The sequence below is a fragment of the Fimicolochytrium jonesii genome, assembly GCF_025526975.1.
Source record: "Fimicolochytrium jonesii strain JEL569 chromosome Unknown EV422scaffold_35, whole genome shotgun sequence".
NCBI lineage: Eukaryota > Fungi > Chytridiomycota > Chytridiomycetes > Spizellomycetales > Powellomycetaceae > Fimicolochytrium > Fimicolochytrium jonesii.
In genome coordinates this window covers 80,936-97,477 of record NW_026515702.1, presented here as the reverse complement: position 1 = coordinate 97,477, position 16,542 = coordinate 80,936, and the positions used below count along the sequence as shown (strand labels likewise).

Sequence of the window (16,542 nt, the reverse complement as noted above, 5' to 3'; positions counted from 1 at the left end):
GGGAACACTTTCCGGCCGCGGTAGTGGTGTTTGATATGTCGCCAGCTGCTGAGGAAAGTGCCGGGAAGTCGGTGTAACGGAGGAAGGATTAAAGAACGGGACGGGAGGCTAAAGCGGCCAGCATATGGCTAGGCGATCGCGTGAACGAGCGGGCGAGCGAGCGGGCTTCGGAGAGGGTCGCTATGAGACAGCAAGGTAGACGTGGGGGTAGCGCAACATTTTGGTATATACGAACTTCGAAACACAGCTGCACTACCTCCGCTTCTACCTTCCCTGTCGATCTGAGATGGAGACATTTGCGGACTCGGCATCAGCAGTCGTTGATCAGATATTTTAAGTGCTTTTCGAAAGCGTAAGAGAAATATGCCACATCTGCTGTGGATCGCATTTTCGAAACAAGACCAGGATTGCGCACATGCCACGAGTCGCTCTGTTACGGGTGTCCTTTGTTCGTCGCAGCCGTTTACGGGCCCGTCTTTTACGTTACAAGAAAGAAAAGCGACATGAGCGAGAAGGGTGAAAATGTGTGTATCAGACGCGCCTATTTTGCCCCCCCCCCCCCCCCCCCCCCCAAAGCCAAAGTGTTCCCATCACCCCACCCCTTCCAATCCCCACCCATCAACGACAAACAACCTCCTCCCCAACACTCTCCCTCGCTCCCGCCCCCCCGGCATCCATCTCAACAACCGGCAGCTGCGCCCACACCAGGTGCTTCGTCCCGGACAGGTCCATCCGATCCGTGCTCGTCACGCCCTCGGAGAGGAACATCCAGAAATGACCGTTGTTGCAGGATTCGAGGCAGCGGTCGCAGGGTTGTGTTACGTGGTAGCCTATGACGTTGCCGCTGTGTGGTGGAGAGAGGGGAGAGGGGGGGGGGGGGAGAGGGTTAGAATAGAAGGAGGGTGAGAGGGAGGGGAACGGGCAAAGGGGGAATAGCACGACGTACCAGCCTAGACAAGCGACATCACGGATCCGGCATCTGCAGTTGCGGGTCATGTAGTCCAGTTCGACCAACTGAACCCTGATGCGAGAAACAAAAAAACAATTAAAATTCCGACACTGCCGGGAATAACGGCGGCGGTATGTTACGAAAAAGCTTACTTTGATGGTGGCGAGTCGGTTGAAAAGAGCTCGACCTGTGCGGGGGGAGGTATCGGAAGATCGGTTAGGGAACCTACGAAACGAGAAGAAGGAAAGTGGGGTTTGGGATGGGAACGAACGTACCCTCAAATCCCCCAATAGAATGGCCTTCATCCCCCTCGAGCACACCTCGTTCGTGCAATGCCTGCAGGTCAGCGTGCACACGCGCTTGCTGCGGAAATGCGGGTGGTGGTGGGTTGCCGTGTTTACGTTCACGCTCCCAGTCCCATTCACATTCACATTCACGTTCACGTTCACTGATGTATTCGTGCTGGTGTTGGTTCCGGATGTGCGGGTCGGGAGATGTGTAGTCGAAGCGGGCGATGTCTGGGTAGTCGAGGAAGGGTTTGGCGCATGCGCCGTGGACGCCGGGGTGTTGGAGAACAGGTACGGTTGGTGCTGGTGCTGGTGTTGCAGATGGCGAGGGGTGGCGGTGGTCGACGGCGTCGCTGTGGACGGAGGCTGGGCGAGCGAGGCGCTGTGTTGCTGGTTCAGGTACCGCGCGAACGGAGCTGGCTGCTGTTGCTGCTGCTGCTGCTGTTGAGTGGGCGGCGCTTGCCATACTCGCTCCGTCTGCGCGCTCGGCTGCGGCGGCAGCAACCCCCTCCCCCTCTCCCTACTCGCCAACTCCGCCCTCGCGTCCGCCAACATGGCCCTCAAGCTCCGCGTTCTTTCCGGTCCTTGTGCTGCATCACCCGCTGCTGCCGCACTCCCTGTCCCCGTTCCCCGATTAGAGAACGACCGCGGGAGATAGTTACTCGCGCGTCGAGCTGCCATTGCGCTGAGTGTCGTCAACACTGACCCCGGGGTATTCGTGTCGGTTGCGGTCGTGGACGGGTCGGTGTTGGTGTTGGTGTTGATGCTTGTGGCTCGCCAGTTGGGGATGGAGAGGGGGGATGAGCTCGGGTATGGGGAGGGGCGGGTGGAGGCGCTGGAGGTGCGGGAGGTGGAGGCGTAGGTGTGGGACATGTTTGTGCGGGTGTTCGGGGTAGTGGATGGGATGCTGGGCGTTATGAGAACTTGAGATGCAGATTGTAGAGTTGTTCCGATCGGTGGGGATGCAAGCGTACCGACGCGGGGCAGGGAAGAAGTGTGGGGTATATCATGCGACGGGAGTGGTTACCGGACTGTAAAGATAACTGAGCCCTGTGAAGCCTGCAGAAAATAGAGAGCTTGCGGTTTTAGTGCCAAGAATATCGTGTGGGGATGTGGGGCTGTATTCCCGCCGCTGGGGTGGTTCGATCCCTGTCATCTTCGCCCATTCCCTTGTGCATCCACAGAGTTGCCCAAGGTCGTCGTCCCTCGTCAGGCCTCTCAGTCCATCCGACGTACCTCGTAGTAACGCACAGACTGGTCGGGGAAGCGATTCGGAACACTACGAGAGCCTCTGTGCGCTGGTCCGCCCTTTTCGTCTGTCGTTGTCTCACCCAAACAGTGTCTTCAGAACCTTCGCGCGACAGCAAGAATCACTGAAATAAGAAGGAAACCCAAGCACCACCGAAATCGCAAACGGAAAAGCGCAGAAGACAGAAATCTCAAAACACAGAAACCGTCCCAAAGTCTCAAATCGCAAAAATAAGCTTTTCTTCTCCCACTGTCGATGCCACGCCAATTCCGTCTCCGCCCAGACTCCTTGTTCACTTCGGTCGGGGTTCGCAGAACGAATAACCCTCCCCGGAGGTTTTCTTCTGACATCATTCCATTCCTTCCATTGCCGTACCGCATTGGGAGTGGATATAGAATAGGTGGAGGGTGGGGATAAGCGTAAGAGGATCTGGGTTCTAGGGGTGCGCGGGGGAGAATGGAGTTGCGCAATCGCGTGACGGCTTTTTTGGAAGAGTTTTACGGGGGTGGGACATGGAAGGTGGAGATGGAACCCTGTTGGCACAATAGTGGGGTGGACCTCAAGGGTGGGAATGTCAAAATAGGATAGGCGTAACGCTGTGTTTCCGATTAAGTGTCCGCACACAGAAGTTGGGGCGAGGCGGAGTGGACTTGAACGGTTTCTTTGGATTTCGGAGTTTTGCTTTCAATACTTATAAACTTTCGAGCGGGGTTTGTCAGCTACGGATTTAGCGCTCTGGCGGCAGAGATTACAGGCAGGACATCAGCTTTGCTCGTTTCTCGCTTATTCCGGTGTCTGCCGAACTTCAACTCGGGACATTTGCCTTCAGCCGCACAGCGAAATATCGTATAGCCTACCATCAAGACTTTTCTGACCTTCATCAGCCATAGCTGGGCGTGCATCATTGGCATTCGCAAGCTTCTCGAACTTGGAATTTGGCGTTGCAGCCTCCACGATTTTTGTGTCGTTTCTGAGCTCTTGTGATCGGAAAGCGGAGATTTCCCACCATCGCAAAATCGACAGCGCGGTGAGTGATGAGTCACCGACATCCTGTCAATACGTGGATTGACTGCATGCTGCCTTTTCGGTCGCTTCAGAGCCGACCGCCTCGAGGCACTTCTCAGCCATCTTAGCATGATGTATCATCATAGTATAGCGTTCGAGCATTCAATTGGTCGAAACGACGGATGTGAGGATAGGTGAAGGATGTCAGTCCACTTAACATTGTGGTGTAGGGTGTTCCGCCTGGCGCGCAAAGAGTGAAGATGCCTAGACCATACAAGGTCATGACTTTCGCCAACGACGAGAATGCTGGAAGTTGTTTTTCCCTTGCTTTGTTCTTTTCCCGAAGAACCACAGACCACAGAGGTATGAGCCTCAAGCTTCGAAAGGATACCACATGGAGATCCTTTCCAAGGAGATTTTCTTCACCAGGCATGCATCAACTCTCTCGTCGCAGACTCCTCATACATATAAAGGCACGGCAACTTCTCTTGGCACAAGTGGCATGCAGCTCTTCCATACCGACGAGTGTCGTCGCCCAATTTCACTCGCCATCGAAATGGGTTTCCAAAAATGTTGAACTACCAAGCTGCCGGCTCCACTCGCCGCGTTTCCGGAACATCTGGATTCCATGGCGCGATTTGAAATAATATAATCCCAAATAAGCAACATAGCATAGCGATATGTAATGGCTAGCGTGGGTGGCTGTGCAAGCTGGAAACTTTCCCACGGCGACTTTGGAGGACAAGCTCGACGTTGAAAAGGTCGTCCGTCCATCCATCCATCCATCCATCCGTCCATCCATCCTATTCAAACCTGCACATCGCATCGTCAGGCACACAGCACAACACACCAACGCAACCTCCATCCAACGAATCTAGGAACGAACAAACATGACTGTAAGTATCCGTGCCGAATTTCGACTCAACTGGCGGGATTGAGGTGGACACTCCGCATGGCGCGGGAATGTGGGTCGACGGTGCATTGAGTTCCGGAGGGGATATCGACCACATGCGTAGACTGGGGAAGCGATTCGCCCGATCGTACAAGACCTATGCTCGATTGCTGGCCGGTCATTCCGCGTTCGAATGCATCCCGCAATTTCGCAATCGTTCGTACCTAGTACATAGGCGCTCTATAGAATCTACGCTACGGGCACGTAGGAATATGACCGTAAATGGTTGGAACAAAAGTACACTATTGCTCTAGTGACTATGCGCCACGCGCACTTCATGCTGCAGTACACCGTACTTTTTGGGGCATTTGTTCCCGTCGTTGATCCCGCCATGTGATCTTGAGCATCCAGGGGCGCAATGAGCGACTTGCTACCTCCCTGGTGTCAACATACTCGCACGCACTCTCTGACGCGAATAACTAACGTTCCCATCTCTCATGTTTTTTCTATAGCTCGCCGTCGACCTTCTTAACCCCAGCGCCGCGTCCGAGGCCCGTCGCCACAAGCTGAAACGTCTCGTACAGAGCCCCAACTCTTACTTCATGGATGTGAAATGCCCGGGCTGCTTTAACATCACGACCGTGTTCAGCCACGCTCAAACCGTCGTCCTTTGCGGGAGCTGCGCGACTGTTCTGTGCCAGCCTACGGGAGGAAAGGCAAGATTGACTGGTATGTATCGGACGAAAAGCTGCGGAGCGGAGATTTTATGCGACAACGGGATATGGAACTCAAACTCACGAACTTCTTGTGTGTTTTTAACAGAGGGATGCTCGTTCCGCAAAAAGTCCGGTTAAGCAAATCTCAGCATCCTCCTGAAGCATACGCATATCATATCACCACATCCTCCCCGCATGCAATCTCGGCAGCCCGATACCTTCTCGCTTGAAGCGAGGATCCTCCCACCGGCTAACATCCAGAACATTACACGTCATCACAACATCCCACACCCAATCGCCCTCGTCTTGCACAGTATCGTTCCATATCAATTTTGAAGACCTCCTTGATGTTGTAGCGAATTCTCAGAATGGGAGAGGAAGGGAAAGATGGGTTTGCGTGCCCTTGTTATAGACGGCCACGCCACGCCCTTGAACTCACCGTGCGGGGTAGGCACCTGGCGTCTCTTGTACATCACCTTTTTTGTCGCGTTTTCCCTATATGGGTGTTTCTTTATTTCCCCCCTTTCGTGATTCGATGGTGAATAGAAAGAAGCGGATTGAAATCTACGTTTTGGATTGTGAGTGTTTGTCGGTTGTTATTGATCTGATGGGTCGTGGGAGCGAGGGACTGCGGTGGCCGCCATCAAGCGTTGAGCCGATGGGGTTACGGAAGGGAACATCAGCTGTCCGTAGGCATATCCCTGCAAAGTTCTCACGTAGGCCATGACCCAAGAGCCAACATCAGGCGGTCCATTCTGGACCACTTCGCCTTCATCCCGAAAATGGATCTGGAAGGTATCCAACGACTTACTGGGATTCAACTGCCTCAACAAACGCTGTCTGCCTCCCACGGCAGTTTTCTGGAGATGGCTGCCCACTTTCTTCCCTGCTTCGCCCTCCCATCTTGCAGATTGGACGTTCCTCATTTGCCATTTTATCTGGTCGAAGACGAGAGGGAACACAACTCCTTCCAACAGAGAGTAAGTAAAGCATAAAACCATCTTAGCCTGCCGTATTCGCCTATACCATCCTGAATGGTCCATTGTCGATGTTCCCAATTCGGGAAAGAATGAATTTCGAAGACAGGAAAGCCAGACCTCAATACCACGTGACAAGGTTGGTCGCGAACGAGCACTCCAACGCCAGTCTTCGTTTTCGTCTCTCAACCTTTCCTCGCATGACAGCATCAGCCTCTTCTGGTGCACCAAAGCTACTATAGGGTCGGCACGGAATGGTTGAAGCACAGTCGAAGGTCACCTGGAGCAGAGCGACAACAGCTTTGTCATCCCACCCTACGCTCGCGTGGCAAGCCAAGTCCTGTCATGTCCGAGTCATTCCCAGCAAGGATGTCTCCATCCCATTCTAATTCTTTCTTTGTCCATGTCATTTCATTTCCCGTGATTATACCTGAATTTGTCCATGCCAGGCAAAGCATGGGAAGACCTGAATTTGACAGCGTGCCGGAATCTACGATAACGCTGTCAAATTATTGTCAAATTCAGTGCGTGGATTACCACCCACACAAGAGACGTTTCATACTGATCAAACAGCAAGCACCTCTGCGGAAGTTGGCCAAAACCGCTTCTTACAGGGGCAAAGCTCGTTCCGGCACTAGATCCAATGAAGGAGACTGGGCGCCATGTATGGTCGCATATCCTTCTTTCCTCGCCTTGCCGCTGTGATGCAGGCGTGCCAGAAGATGCAGCGTCGCTGGTGTATCCCCATAATCGCCCAACTCGCTGTCTTCGACGAATGCCTCATAACCGGCTCACATCCAGCACCTTTTTGGGTTCTGGTTCGAGCTCTTCGACATATCGTTGATATATTCTTTACATTCATGCACTTTGTAAGATACAATAATAGCAACGATTTGATCCCGCTGATACGAGGAAAGGAAAGGGGGATGCTTCCTATAACTTCTTTTGAGCTATGAGGTAGACGCAATGACGGGATATGCCCGATTGCCCAAAAAACACAGAGATGGGCACGCCGCGAATATGGTACAACGACGCCAAAAAGATAATGTGGATATCAGAATAGTAGGAGATTGCGAATAGCTAGAGCATGCTTTTTGCTGTGTTTCCTGCAAAGAGGCTTTGTTCCCCATCTACATTGAACGGACAGAGATGATCGTCAGCGTACAGGCCAAGAATGTGAGCGGTACGACGACGAACACATACATCTCAAACTCCTCCAGGAAGCGGACAAACCAAGTACATAATGCTCCCAAACTCAAGCCCATACTCAAACAACATGCGATCATCCTCGGTCATTTGCTTCCCGGCAAAAATGACCGCCTGCGTGTGTTCAGCGAGTCCCCAGTGGTGGCGGATCTGAGCCTTGACGTCCCTCACTTTGTCGCGGAGAGAAAGGTCGACCGCAAACTTCTTGGAGTGGAGGTTTTGCACGAAGAGGCGGCCTTTCGTATTGTCGGGCTCGGTCTGCTTGCCGGCGGAGGTCATTTGAGGAGTTTGAGGAGCCATTTTGTGGGGGGTTGATACGCAGGAGTCGGCGGTTCTTGGAAACTTTGTTTGGGATGTATGCGGGTGAAGGTTGGGCTTGGGCTTCGCGTTCGTTTGAGGAGTTCTGGGGAGTGGGTGAGAGAGAGAAAAGAGGAGAGATGCGTTTGGGACGAGTTTGTCTGGGGTCTGTGGGAGGTTTCAGAGCCCAGTCCCCTCACGGCTGCGCGTGCATCTCATGACCGGAGTCCCGGGAAAAAAAGCCGGTTTCTGAGTTGTCAGGAGGGATCGTAGGCAAGCCAGGAGGGTGACATGAGTGACACACGGTGATATAACCACAGCCAGACCGGACTTTTATCACAGCGGAAGGAAACTGTTATCGTATTCTCCCATCGCTTGAAGTTTTTACGACGAGGATGGACTGGAGAACTTGAAAGAAATGTAAGGGCGATGGAGAATAAACAGCTACACTACGGACTTCGGGAGACACGAACACGCGAGACCTCTTTTGCCGAAAGGCAACGCATAAAGGGTTCTGCAAGCCTTTCTAATGCCCGTATGATGACAAGTGCAACGGAATCGGTGCTTTTATAGATTTCTCGTTGTGAAGAATGGCGCACAAGCGTTGGGGATGGGTGATGTCAACTACTCAGCACCCTGTTAGTTAATGTACCCAGCATACGGTGCTTTCGTTTCCGATTCCGCAATCAAAGAGCGTGTGATGGTTTTCCAAGACCTTGGCAGCAAAGATCGGTTTATGTACGCTCGGTCGGGCGGCGGTACTCGAACAGAATGGCATCCCAACGCAGTTCGGTGTCGCTCTCCGTTTCCGAGTCGCTGTCCGTCTCAGCACCGCTGCCCGTTTGGGAGTCAACGATGTCTCGCTCGTACTAAGCGTGCATCAGACTAATCCTTAATGCGGATGTATCCATTTTTCTGCCTTCACGAAGAAGGTCAAGAGCCAGTCCTCGTCGTCCCCTACTTCACGCTTTACTTGGTGCCGGTCTTTGTTGCCGGCATGGATGTATCGGTTCGGCGTGACATCCTTCGAGGCTCGTCAGGTATGGGACCTGCTGGTTGCTGCTGACTGAGGTTGGATTCTGAGCGAGATTAGGATGGGCTTGGAGGATTTTTTGAAGCCAAGACTCACCTAGCTTTCGCGTCATAAAGATGGCTTGTAGTTGCAGCAGGAGGAAAGGGGAACGCGCTGTCGATTTTTGAACGAGTGACAGGATTGACAGGTCACGGCCACCAACTTGTGCTGCCGGAAGTGGAACGAGCTGAGGCTTTAGAGAAGCTTGCTAGAACAAGCTGCACTTGATGAGGAAGATTCGACGGTCGGCGGTAAATTTGAAGTTAGCCGCCATCGTGCGGTTGCAGAGGTAGGATGCCCCGACAGACGATTTTCTTACGTGTTTGGTCATGGAAGAAGCTTTCTGTCTTTGTGGCATGACACGTTCGATGTGTGGAAACTTCGCGCCGCCAGCATCAAGAAAAGAGACACAGGAACTGATGTGGGCTAAAGAAAACACTGGTGTTTTTTCACTGCATCGAAAACAGTAGTAGAGTACCGCACATTGCTTTTTGTGGACCAGACCCAACTACGCGAGAACGTTTGCTAAACTACCGACGAGTGAAGGGCGACTCTCATTTTTGAGACCGGCAGCGAGTTTGACTGGATAGGCCTGTGTACGACTGGGTCAAATCAGAAACGCTCCGGAATAATCTTCATAACGTCGGACACCCGGTCCTGAAGGAAAACCTGTATCGGGCACATCCGCCGGGACTAGGAGTTTGTGGTACTAAACTATGACGATGCCATGAAATGAGAAAATGCGCTAAAACTAACGTGTGGGTAGGACTAAGATGAAAACTTACGCCGAGGATAGCGAACTTTGCGAAAGCAGTGAGGGGCCAAGTGGCCAGTGCCGGTTCACGTCAGCAGCGATCTCGAAGTGCGATGGTGTTGGAGTCACCGAAGGCAGTTACCCGATCTTCCAGCGAGACATCAAAGGCAAGGAAGTTGAAGGCACTGGAGCCGGTCAATCGTTGAGTCGTTGAATCGCTTTGGAAAGTGGTGTCTCCATGAGTGAGCGCGCCTGCGAGATGTGACCTTTCCGTCTTGCGTAGTCAGCACCCGCGCAGATCAATCACCGAATACAAAAGTGTAAGCTTGTAGCGTGCGAGGGACCGCGCGTCCTCCTGTAGCAATATCCCAGTGCACGATAGCGTTTGCATATGTGGCGGAACCCTCGTTGCTTGAGAATGGCCAGTTTTAAATCGAGCTCACTGGACTGCGAAACTTGTACAGGTGCAGTCCTTCCACACAGGTCTTTCACAAAAACCGTCCGTCGGAGTCAGAATGCTCGCTCTTCTCATGAATCGTCCGGTCATTGCGGAGAGGTGGCCTCAACAATCCGCTGCCCTGAGGTGGCCAAATGGTGTCCGGGGGAACACCGAATCCGTTTCGTAGGCGGAGAGCGTCTCACTGTGACGAGCTTGACGCTTGGTCTTATCGTGCCCGCCGTCTGGATCGTGGTGAATGAACACGCCAATGGCGTCCACCACGGCAGCGTACCTGGTGTATAAGGCTATCAGTTTAACACGTCATCCCGTCATCCACAGTGAAAAGAATGACAGAATGCGTACCCTCTAGTGTCCAAGATGTGACTCTGCCACACTGCGTCCACAAGCGAGGAAGGCGAGAAAACGCTTGCGTTCAGATCGTTCTGGAGACGTTTCAAAACGAGAAACCTTCCCAGAGCAGCTGATTTTCGTTGTTTTCGGTGCCCGTGAAAGCCGACGGGTTTGCGTATCACGCTCGAGGCCGGCTTTCAGGCTTGACGCAACAGTGAGGCAACCACAGGGCAAGAGATGGGTTCGCTGCGAATCCTTTTCATTCATGCCGCGCAGAATGTTTTTTTGCAGAAGCGGCTAGCTACATATACGCGGAGTAATGCAAAAAGAAAAAAGATAGGGGTGATATGCGCACGCCGCTACAAGACTCCCCACGCCGGGGATTCATTGCTGGAAGGGGACGCTAACTTGGGATAACTATAACTACAAGCGGGCCCGTTTTCATGTTTTTCTAAGAGGACTGACTACAAGTGTAGGGCTGATAAGAACTCTGCTGAAAACATGCCCGAACCGTGTGCTAGATCTTGAGGTCGAAAAATGACTTTGTCAACCCCTCCACCTTATTTGAAAAGGGCTATCGAGTCCATCAGAAGCGGGGAGATGGGCGCGCAAAACTAAGAGCAACGAACCTGAAGTCGTTCTTTATGCAGCCTCGTCAACAAATGGAAAGTGCTTCCAATTAGAATGTCAACTTCCTCGAGCGTTTGATCCGCATGCAAGAGGTTGTTTTTGTAGATAAAGTACTGTACGCTCACCGGGATTCCCGTGACATCCTGCACACGGCGTTTTACATCGCTGAGATGCTCTCGCACGGACACTTGGATGGCCAGAGCTTTAGTTGCCGTATCGATGAGAATCATCACCGGTCCTTCTGTGCGATCGTTCGAGCTGAGGACGAATCCAGAGCCGCTCTTGTTCCCGTGGCGCGCCGCGGGGCTGGACTGATCTCGATTCTGGGAAGCTGCCAACGAGGTGGTGGTCGTTGTTGTGCGCGGCTGCGGCCAGATGGTGGCAGGAGGTTTGCAGTTGAAGTGATTCTCGTAAGCCCAGACCGCTGTCTTGTAGCGTGTTTGGTACTCGTCCGATTCTTCTACGCAATCAGGATTGTGGTTGAAGAAGATGCCAATGGTATCCATGGCGATCTATAATGGAGGATTGATGAGCTAATAGAACCGTTAAGGGAACCCTGCCCATCTCTACCTTGTATGCTTTGGTGTCGGCAATGTGCGAATCCCAAACGAACCCCACGTGCTCAGGTGGCATGAAGAGCAATGCATCGGTATCATGGTGGAGAAGCTTGAGTACCAAAAATTTGCGATAATCCTTGCACACATCCTCCCAGTTCAAGTTGTGGTTTTCAGTGCGCGGTAGCGGCTTATAGCGTTTAACGCGCTGCAACAGCGCTGAAATATCCATCTTGTTAAGAAGGAAAGCTTCGCCGGCCTCTTCACGACGTTGAGGAGATTCGCCGCTCCTCTCGCTCCACTGCATGTCATCGCTTCTGTCCGCGCCCTGCAACATGACGGGAGACGCTTTGCCGGCGGTGATGTATTGGCTGCTGCGAAGAGTGGGTTGAATGAGAAGGGGAAGTGTGTGAATGATCGGATGAAGTGCGCGCACTGGCATACCAGCGAGCAAACCAACTCATACCGAGACTCGAAAGAACCGCTGAAAAGCGTTGTAGCGAAGCCGAAAGGGGGCCAGAGGGGGACGACGGATATGTGGACGACGGGTTGAGCTTCCAGTTGAAGGTTCCCCCTGCTTGGCAAGAACGAAAGAGCGGCGCAATGGTGTATGTCGGTTTGTGTTGCTCGTCAGAAAGATTTATCAGAGACAGGAGAGTCTAGAAACCTTGCTCAGACTCCATTCCCCCGAAAGAAAGTTCTTTGCAGTCCGCTTGCCGAGGTTTCAATTCGCGCTGTCGAATCAGCGGCATTTCTCTTTCGAAACGACAGGAAATCGACAGCGCGTCTCGAATCGGACACGTTTGTGGGGAAGCACCGAAGGCGTTTCTGCAAGGTTTCCCAACTCGCCAACATCCGAAAAATCATTACCCAAATTTTATTGAGAGCGACATCCCAGATGGCGAAAAGAATCTGGGTTTATCCTTCACCACTTGCACCGTCCTCTTTTCGGCCACTCGCACTCTAGTTCCCAGCGTCCTAGCAGTTTGGTACCTGCACTATCCTTTCGCCAACCCACTCGCACTTTATCCTGCCAGTTCGGCAGCAGTTCTGGAAAGGCAAAGGACTCGGTCCCTTGGCGGGAATCTGGTACGTAACATACAGATCTCCCCACCTCCCTCCACGACCTTTCACTACTTCGATATACTAACCCCTCCTGTGATACCTTTAGGAGGGATGACAAAAGAACGCATCTCCGTCGGCGCAGACCTCGACCGCCGGCGCGGCCCGCACCACCCCCTCCTTCAGACGCCGTAGCGCTCTCTGCAATCTTCGCTACTGGGTGCTCTCCGAGGCTTCTTATGATGGTCCAAATGTTGAAGGCGTGGAGAGCACCCAGTAGCGACGATTGCAGAGCTCGGAAGAATATGCTTGATTGAAGAGGTGGAAGGACTAGCGGGCGCAGCTCGTTTGAAGATTTGACCGCCGACACGGATGCGAGCAAGGAGCTATCATGCGGCCCGTCTCCACCGGAAATCGACAGCTGGAGGGCTATGTTTGAGACGATGGATGTGTCGGACGCCCAAGTAGGCTGGATATATCGGCAAATGTACGGGCAATGATCGTGAATACCGCTGCCAAGATTACGAGGTTAGACCAGCTCGTCAACGCGGCCATCCAGGATGCCCAACGCGCCCAGGTGGTCTCCCACGCCGCCAGTGGCTTGCGTAGCAAAGCCCAAGTCCATCAACTTGGCCATATCTCAGTCTCGGCAAGCGCCATCAAAGAGCACCCCTTGATCCAATCCCGTGCCAGCGGAGCCATTGATATTTTGCCCCAACGCAACATTTTCTGGAAACTCTTTTGGCTGCAGCCAACACCATCCATCAGCGACAGAACAATCGGAAAGTTGGTAGGCGTGGTGGAGAGGAACTCTGCCAGAGTGTCCTCGACCGCCAGGAATCAAACAGCAAGCTCTTGTGGGAGGAACTGCTTTGGGTGTCCGCAACTGAGAGTGGGAGAGCTCCATCGTTGGTCTACCAGCGGGAGCTGCCGCACCGGTTCTGTGAGGATGCTTGGGGGGGCTCTAGCCGCTCAGATGGTGCTTTTGTAATGCTTCAAGATCGGAAGTACTGTACAGCGATGGTGGCTGAGTATCAGCCGCACGGCTACGCCGGGGCGCACAAGGACACCGTGGTCGGCGGCGCAGGAGCCATCTTCGAGCTGAACCGAATTTTGTCTACCACTGCCTGGATCACCGCCGATGATCTGAAGGCGGTGGTCATCCACGTCGCCCTCTCCGACCCCAACTTCTGCCCCTTTAGCAGAATCTATCCCGAGCTGATGACGGACGGCAGTCTTGAGTACGTTCTGGATCCCGGCCCTACATTCACGCTTCGCGATGTAAACCGTCAGAAAATCTTGGTCCAGAACGGACCAGATCCCGCACCCGACGGACACCGCACTTGTCAAACGCATATCCCAGCGCCCTGCACATATGAATTGACGTACGCACCCAAGGCCGGCCAGGCCAGCTGATAACAACGGACACCGCCACCATCAAACCCATAACCCAGCGCACTGTACATATGGATTGGCTGTCCTCCCCTTTTTGGGACACCCAAAAGGAGTTGCCGGCTGGGCCTCAATCTGATCTCGACTAAAAGGCGACGACTAAAAGACGAGGCGACGGGAGCGGGCGGTGCAGCAGGCAGTGCGGCAGTCGGCGCCAAGGCCGCCAGTTGCTGCATCACCATGGCAGGAGTGACGTTCATAGCGGCGAGTTGGGTGTTCACAGTGGCAAAGCCGCGGTCCACCTTCCTCTCCAGAGCTCGCATGTCCATTTTGAAGGTCAGTAGTGGTTTGCATCAGCGACACTGACAGATTTCACGAGATCAGTCGTGAAATTGACGGAGAGGAATTGGTGATTGGCGGCCATGGTGTGGAGTAAGGGGAAGTTCGCCTGAACCAGATCATCTTTGACCTCGACCAAATGGGGCACATTCTCAGAAAACAAGATCGGACGGCATTTTAGGATCATCATATCCCTTCTATTTTGACGAATCTTTTGCCGCTCAAGCAAGAGGGTCAAGTCTATTTCAATGTGGACGAGCTTGTGGACAGTAAGACTTTTGTTGAGTGTAAACTTGGCCACTACCTAGAACTTTCCACTGATTCCTTCGGGAAAGGCCTCGCCAGACAATTGCATCATGGGAGGAGTTGTGATCCAAGCTCCTGCCGCCGCAAATGCCGCTGCCAAAACTCCGGTCGCTCTGCCGCACAAGGATAACTTGCTGCTCATTCTTACGCTGAATATAGTATACTGATGATCAAAGGACAACCAACGTTGCATACATACCTACATATAATCGCAAAGTTCTACTTATGCACTACCCCATTCACTTTCCCATCCTCCTTCTCACCCTTCCCCGTCTCCTTCTTAGCCTGCATCTCCCTAATATACGTCTTCAGAACCGCTGCCTCATCCCTCAAAACAGTCCCAAAGTCCTTCCCACCATGACCACCGTCCTGAACCTGTCCCTGCACCCAGCGCATAACAGACGACACCAACAACTCCTTCAAGTACGCAAACGAAAACCCACCCGTGACGTCGTCCGCCGCAATCTCCCTCGCCAGTTCATCGGTGATACAGACGCCCTTCTTTGCCTTTGTCCGTCCCCACATTTGCACATACATCTCCCTCTCTCCCGCGGTGGGCAGCCCAAACTCATACCTCCGGTCAAACCGACTCGGGCGGTCCCTAATCGCCGGGTCCAGACGTTCCGGGTAATTCGTAGTAGCGAGCACAACCACGCCCGCATTAGTGTTCAAGCCATCCATCTCGTTCAGGAAGAACGCGCGGTTGGCGTCGGTGATGAGGGTGTCGAGGTCTTCGAGGATGAGCAGGCACGGGTTGCTGCGGGCGCGCTTGAAGACGGCGGAGATGGCGTATTCGTCTGGGAGGCGCTCGGCTTTGAAGGATTTGACGTAGAGAATGGAGATGGTGGGGTGCGTCGAGGTGAAGTGGTTGATGAGGGATTTGATGATGTGGGTTTTTCTGTGATTGGGAGGGAGTGGGCGGGTTAGGGATGTTCGATTCTTCGATGCCCGATGGCGGAGCGGCTTCAGCTTACCCATTGCCAGGTGGCCCAGAGAGAAGGAAGCCGCGTTTCCAGGGCAGCCCGTATTCGAGATATAGCTCCCGCGAGTCAAAGAATCGTTCAAGATCCTCTTTGATGGCTCTAGCTTTGTTCTCAGTCGAAATGAGGGTATCGAAAGTAACGCCCTTGACAGCCTTGTACAGTGCTGTTTAGGAAGGATACGTCAGTAAACGGTCATCGCCCAGATCGCGCTCGATCCCGCTCGGCACACTCACCAGAACTAGCCTCCCAAAACCCCTTCTCAAATACCCACACCCGCTCCCCCAACTCCGCCGCCGCGCTCTCGACTGCAACCACAAACCGCTCCCCAATCTTCTTTGTCTCCGCCGCCACAAAATATATCAGCATCTCGCAATATTCCTTCGGCACCCGCATCACCACCACCTCCACCTCATTCCCCTCCCACTGCACATCGTACCACCCCGCAAGGATGGTCTCCTTGAGCGTTTCGGCCGCATTGCCCGTGGCTACATCGATGGAGTCGATCCCGCCATGGCCAAACGCGCGTGCGCGGAGGGCGCGCACGTCGGAATCGTCGGTGGTGCGCGGCTCCCATGAGAAGGAGGATTGGTTGTGGATGTTGGGGTGCGGGGTGAGAGTGCAGCGGTTGAGGGACGCAAATAGTTGGATGTCAAAGAGCTTGTCGGCGCCTTGGATGATGTGCCGCTTGCCGCCGGTGAGTTGCGTGAGAAGGGTGTGGGCTGTGTAGGGGATTGCGCTGAGAGGCTTGGTGAGGACGGCCGAGAAGAAGGCGGCGTCTTGGGTCATGGCTGGCTGTTTCCCCGTTGGGTGCTTGAGTGTGGATTGTATGTATGTGGTGTAGTATCCTTCCTTCCGTCCGTGAAGTCTGCGGGCCTTCCTTTATAGCGTCCCTCTGGCATCAAGAAGGCCACACTCGCCACGTCCACGGCCCCCGCCCCGCTGTGGGGAAGAGTGGGGAAGAACTGGGTCTTCTTGGCATCTTTGCTTCCCCACGAGCAGAGTGTGCTGAAGTCTGCTGAAAGCATGGGCCAAGACTCCGACGAACTTGAATGGCAAGGTGTTCACCTCCCACAGAAACCATC

General features: G+C 53.5%; 5 protein-coding genes across 5 annotated transcripts; 1 reads left to right on the top strand and 4 right to left on the bottom strand.

The window, feature by feature from the left end:
- Nucleotides 1-618: 618 nt before the first annotated feature.
- On the bottom strand, nt 619-1,791 carry EV422DRAFT_501055 (FAM72 protein-domain-containing protein; the record flags this gene model as incomplete). The annotated part of the gene is made up of 4 exons (XM_053068172.1): nt 619-844; nt 947-1,021; nt 1,102-1,136; nt 1,225-1,791. 4 exons carry the CDS (start codon nt 1,789-1,791, stop codon nt 619-621), a joined length of 903 nt encoding a protein of 300 aa, XP_052921561.1.
- Nucleotides 1,792-4,229: 2,438 nt separating this feature from the next.
- On the top strand, nt 4,230-5,665 carry EV422DRAFT_544854 (ribosomal protein S27-domain-containing protein). The gene is made up of 3 exons (XM_053071428.1): nt 4,230-4,386; nt 4,895-5,111; nt 5,205-5,665. Exons 1-3 carry the CDS (start codon nt 4,381-4,383, stop codon nt 5,234-5,236), a joined length of 255 nt encoding a protein of 84 aa, XP_052921560.1. The 5' UTR covers nt 4,230-4,380; the 3' UTR covers nt 5,237-5,665.
- A 1,616-nt stretch (nt 5,666-7,281) lies between these two features.
- On the bottom strand, nt 7,282-7,560 carry EV422DRAFT_501046 (Rotamer strain As A determinant of protein structural specificity; the record flags this gene model as incomplete). Its single annotated transcript, XM_053068168.1, has 1 exon — nt 7,282-7,560. The coding sequence occupies one exon, from the start codon at nt 7,558-7,560 to the stop codon at nt 7,282-7,284; it is 279 nt and encodes a 92-aa protein (XP_052921559.1).
- A 3,151-nt stretch (nt 7,561-10,711) lies between these two features.
- Nucleotides 10,712-11,842, bottom strand: EV422DRAFT_607735 (uncharacterized protein; the record flags this gene model as incomplete). Its single annotated transcript, XM_053073824.1, has 4 exons — nt 10,712-10,768; nt 10,824-11,336; nt 11,395-11,752; nt 11,823-11,842. The coding sequence occupies 4 exons, from the start codon at nt 11,840-11,842 to the stop codon at nt 10,712-10,714; spliced, it is 948 nt and encodes a 315-aa protein (XP_052921558.1).
- Nucleotides 11,843-14,268: 2,426 nt separating this feature from the next.
- EV422DRAFT_591426 (AAA ATPase) lies at nt 14,269-16,542 on the bottom strand. Its single transcript, XM_053073535.1, has 4 exons — nt 15,694-16,542; nt 15,452-15,623; nt 14,507-15,375; nt 14,269-14,440 (listed from the first exon to the last, which is right to left on the bottom strand). The coding sequence occupies exons 1-3, from the start codon at nt 16,244-16,246 to the stop codon at nt 14,697-14,699; spliced, it is 1,404 nt and encodes a 467-aa protein (XP_052921557.1). The 5' UTR covers nt 16,247-16,542; the 3' UTR covers nt 14,269-14,440; nt 14,507-14,696.

What these genes read in the sequence shown, in the direction of transcription:
- EV422DRAFT_544854 (XM_053071428.1), top strand. An exon ending in AGGAAAGGCAAGATTGACTG is followed by an intron (nt 5,112 to 5,204) that starts GTATGTATCGGA and finishes TGTTTTTAACAG; the next exon opens with AGGGATGCTCGTTCCGCAAA.
- EV422DRAFT_591426 (XM_053073535.1), bottom strand. Translation starts at nt 16,246, where the DNA reads ATGACCCAAGACGCCGCCTTCTTCTCGGCCGTCCTCACCAAGCCTCTC. An exon ending in GTTTTGGGAGGCTAGTTCTG is followed by an intron (nt 15,624 to 15,693) that starts GTGAGTGTGCCG and finishes CTTCCTAAACAG; the next exon opens with CACTGTACAAGGCTGTCAAG. An exon ending in TCTGGGCCACCTGGCAATGG is followed by an intron (nt 15,376 to 15,451) that starts GTAAGCTGAAGC and finishes TCCCAATCACAG; the next exon opens with AAAAACCCACATCATCAAAT.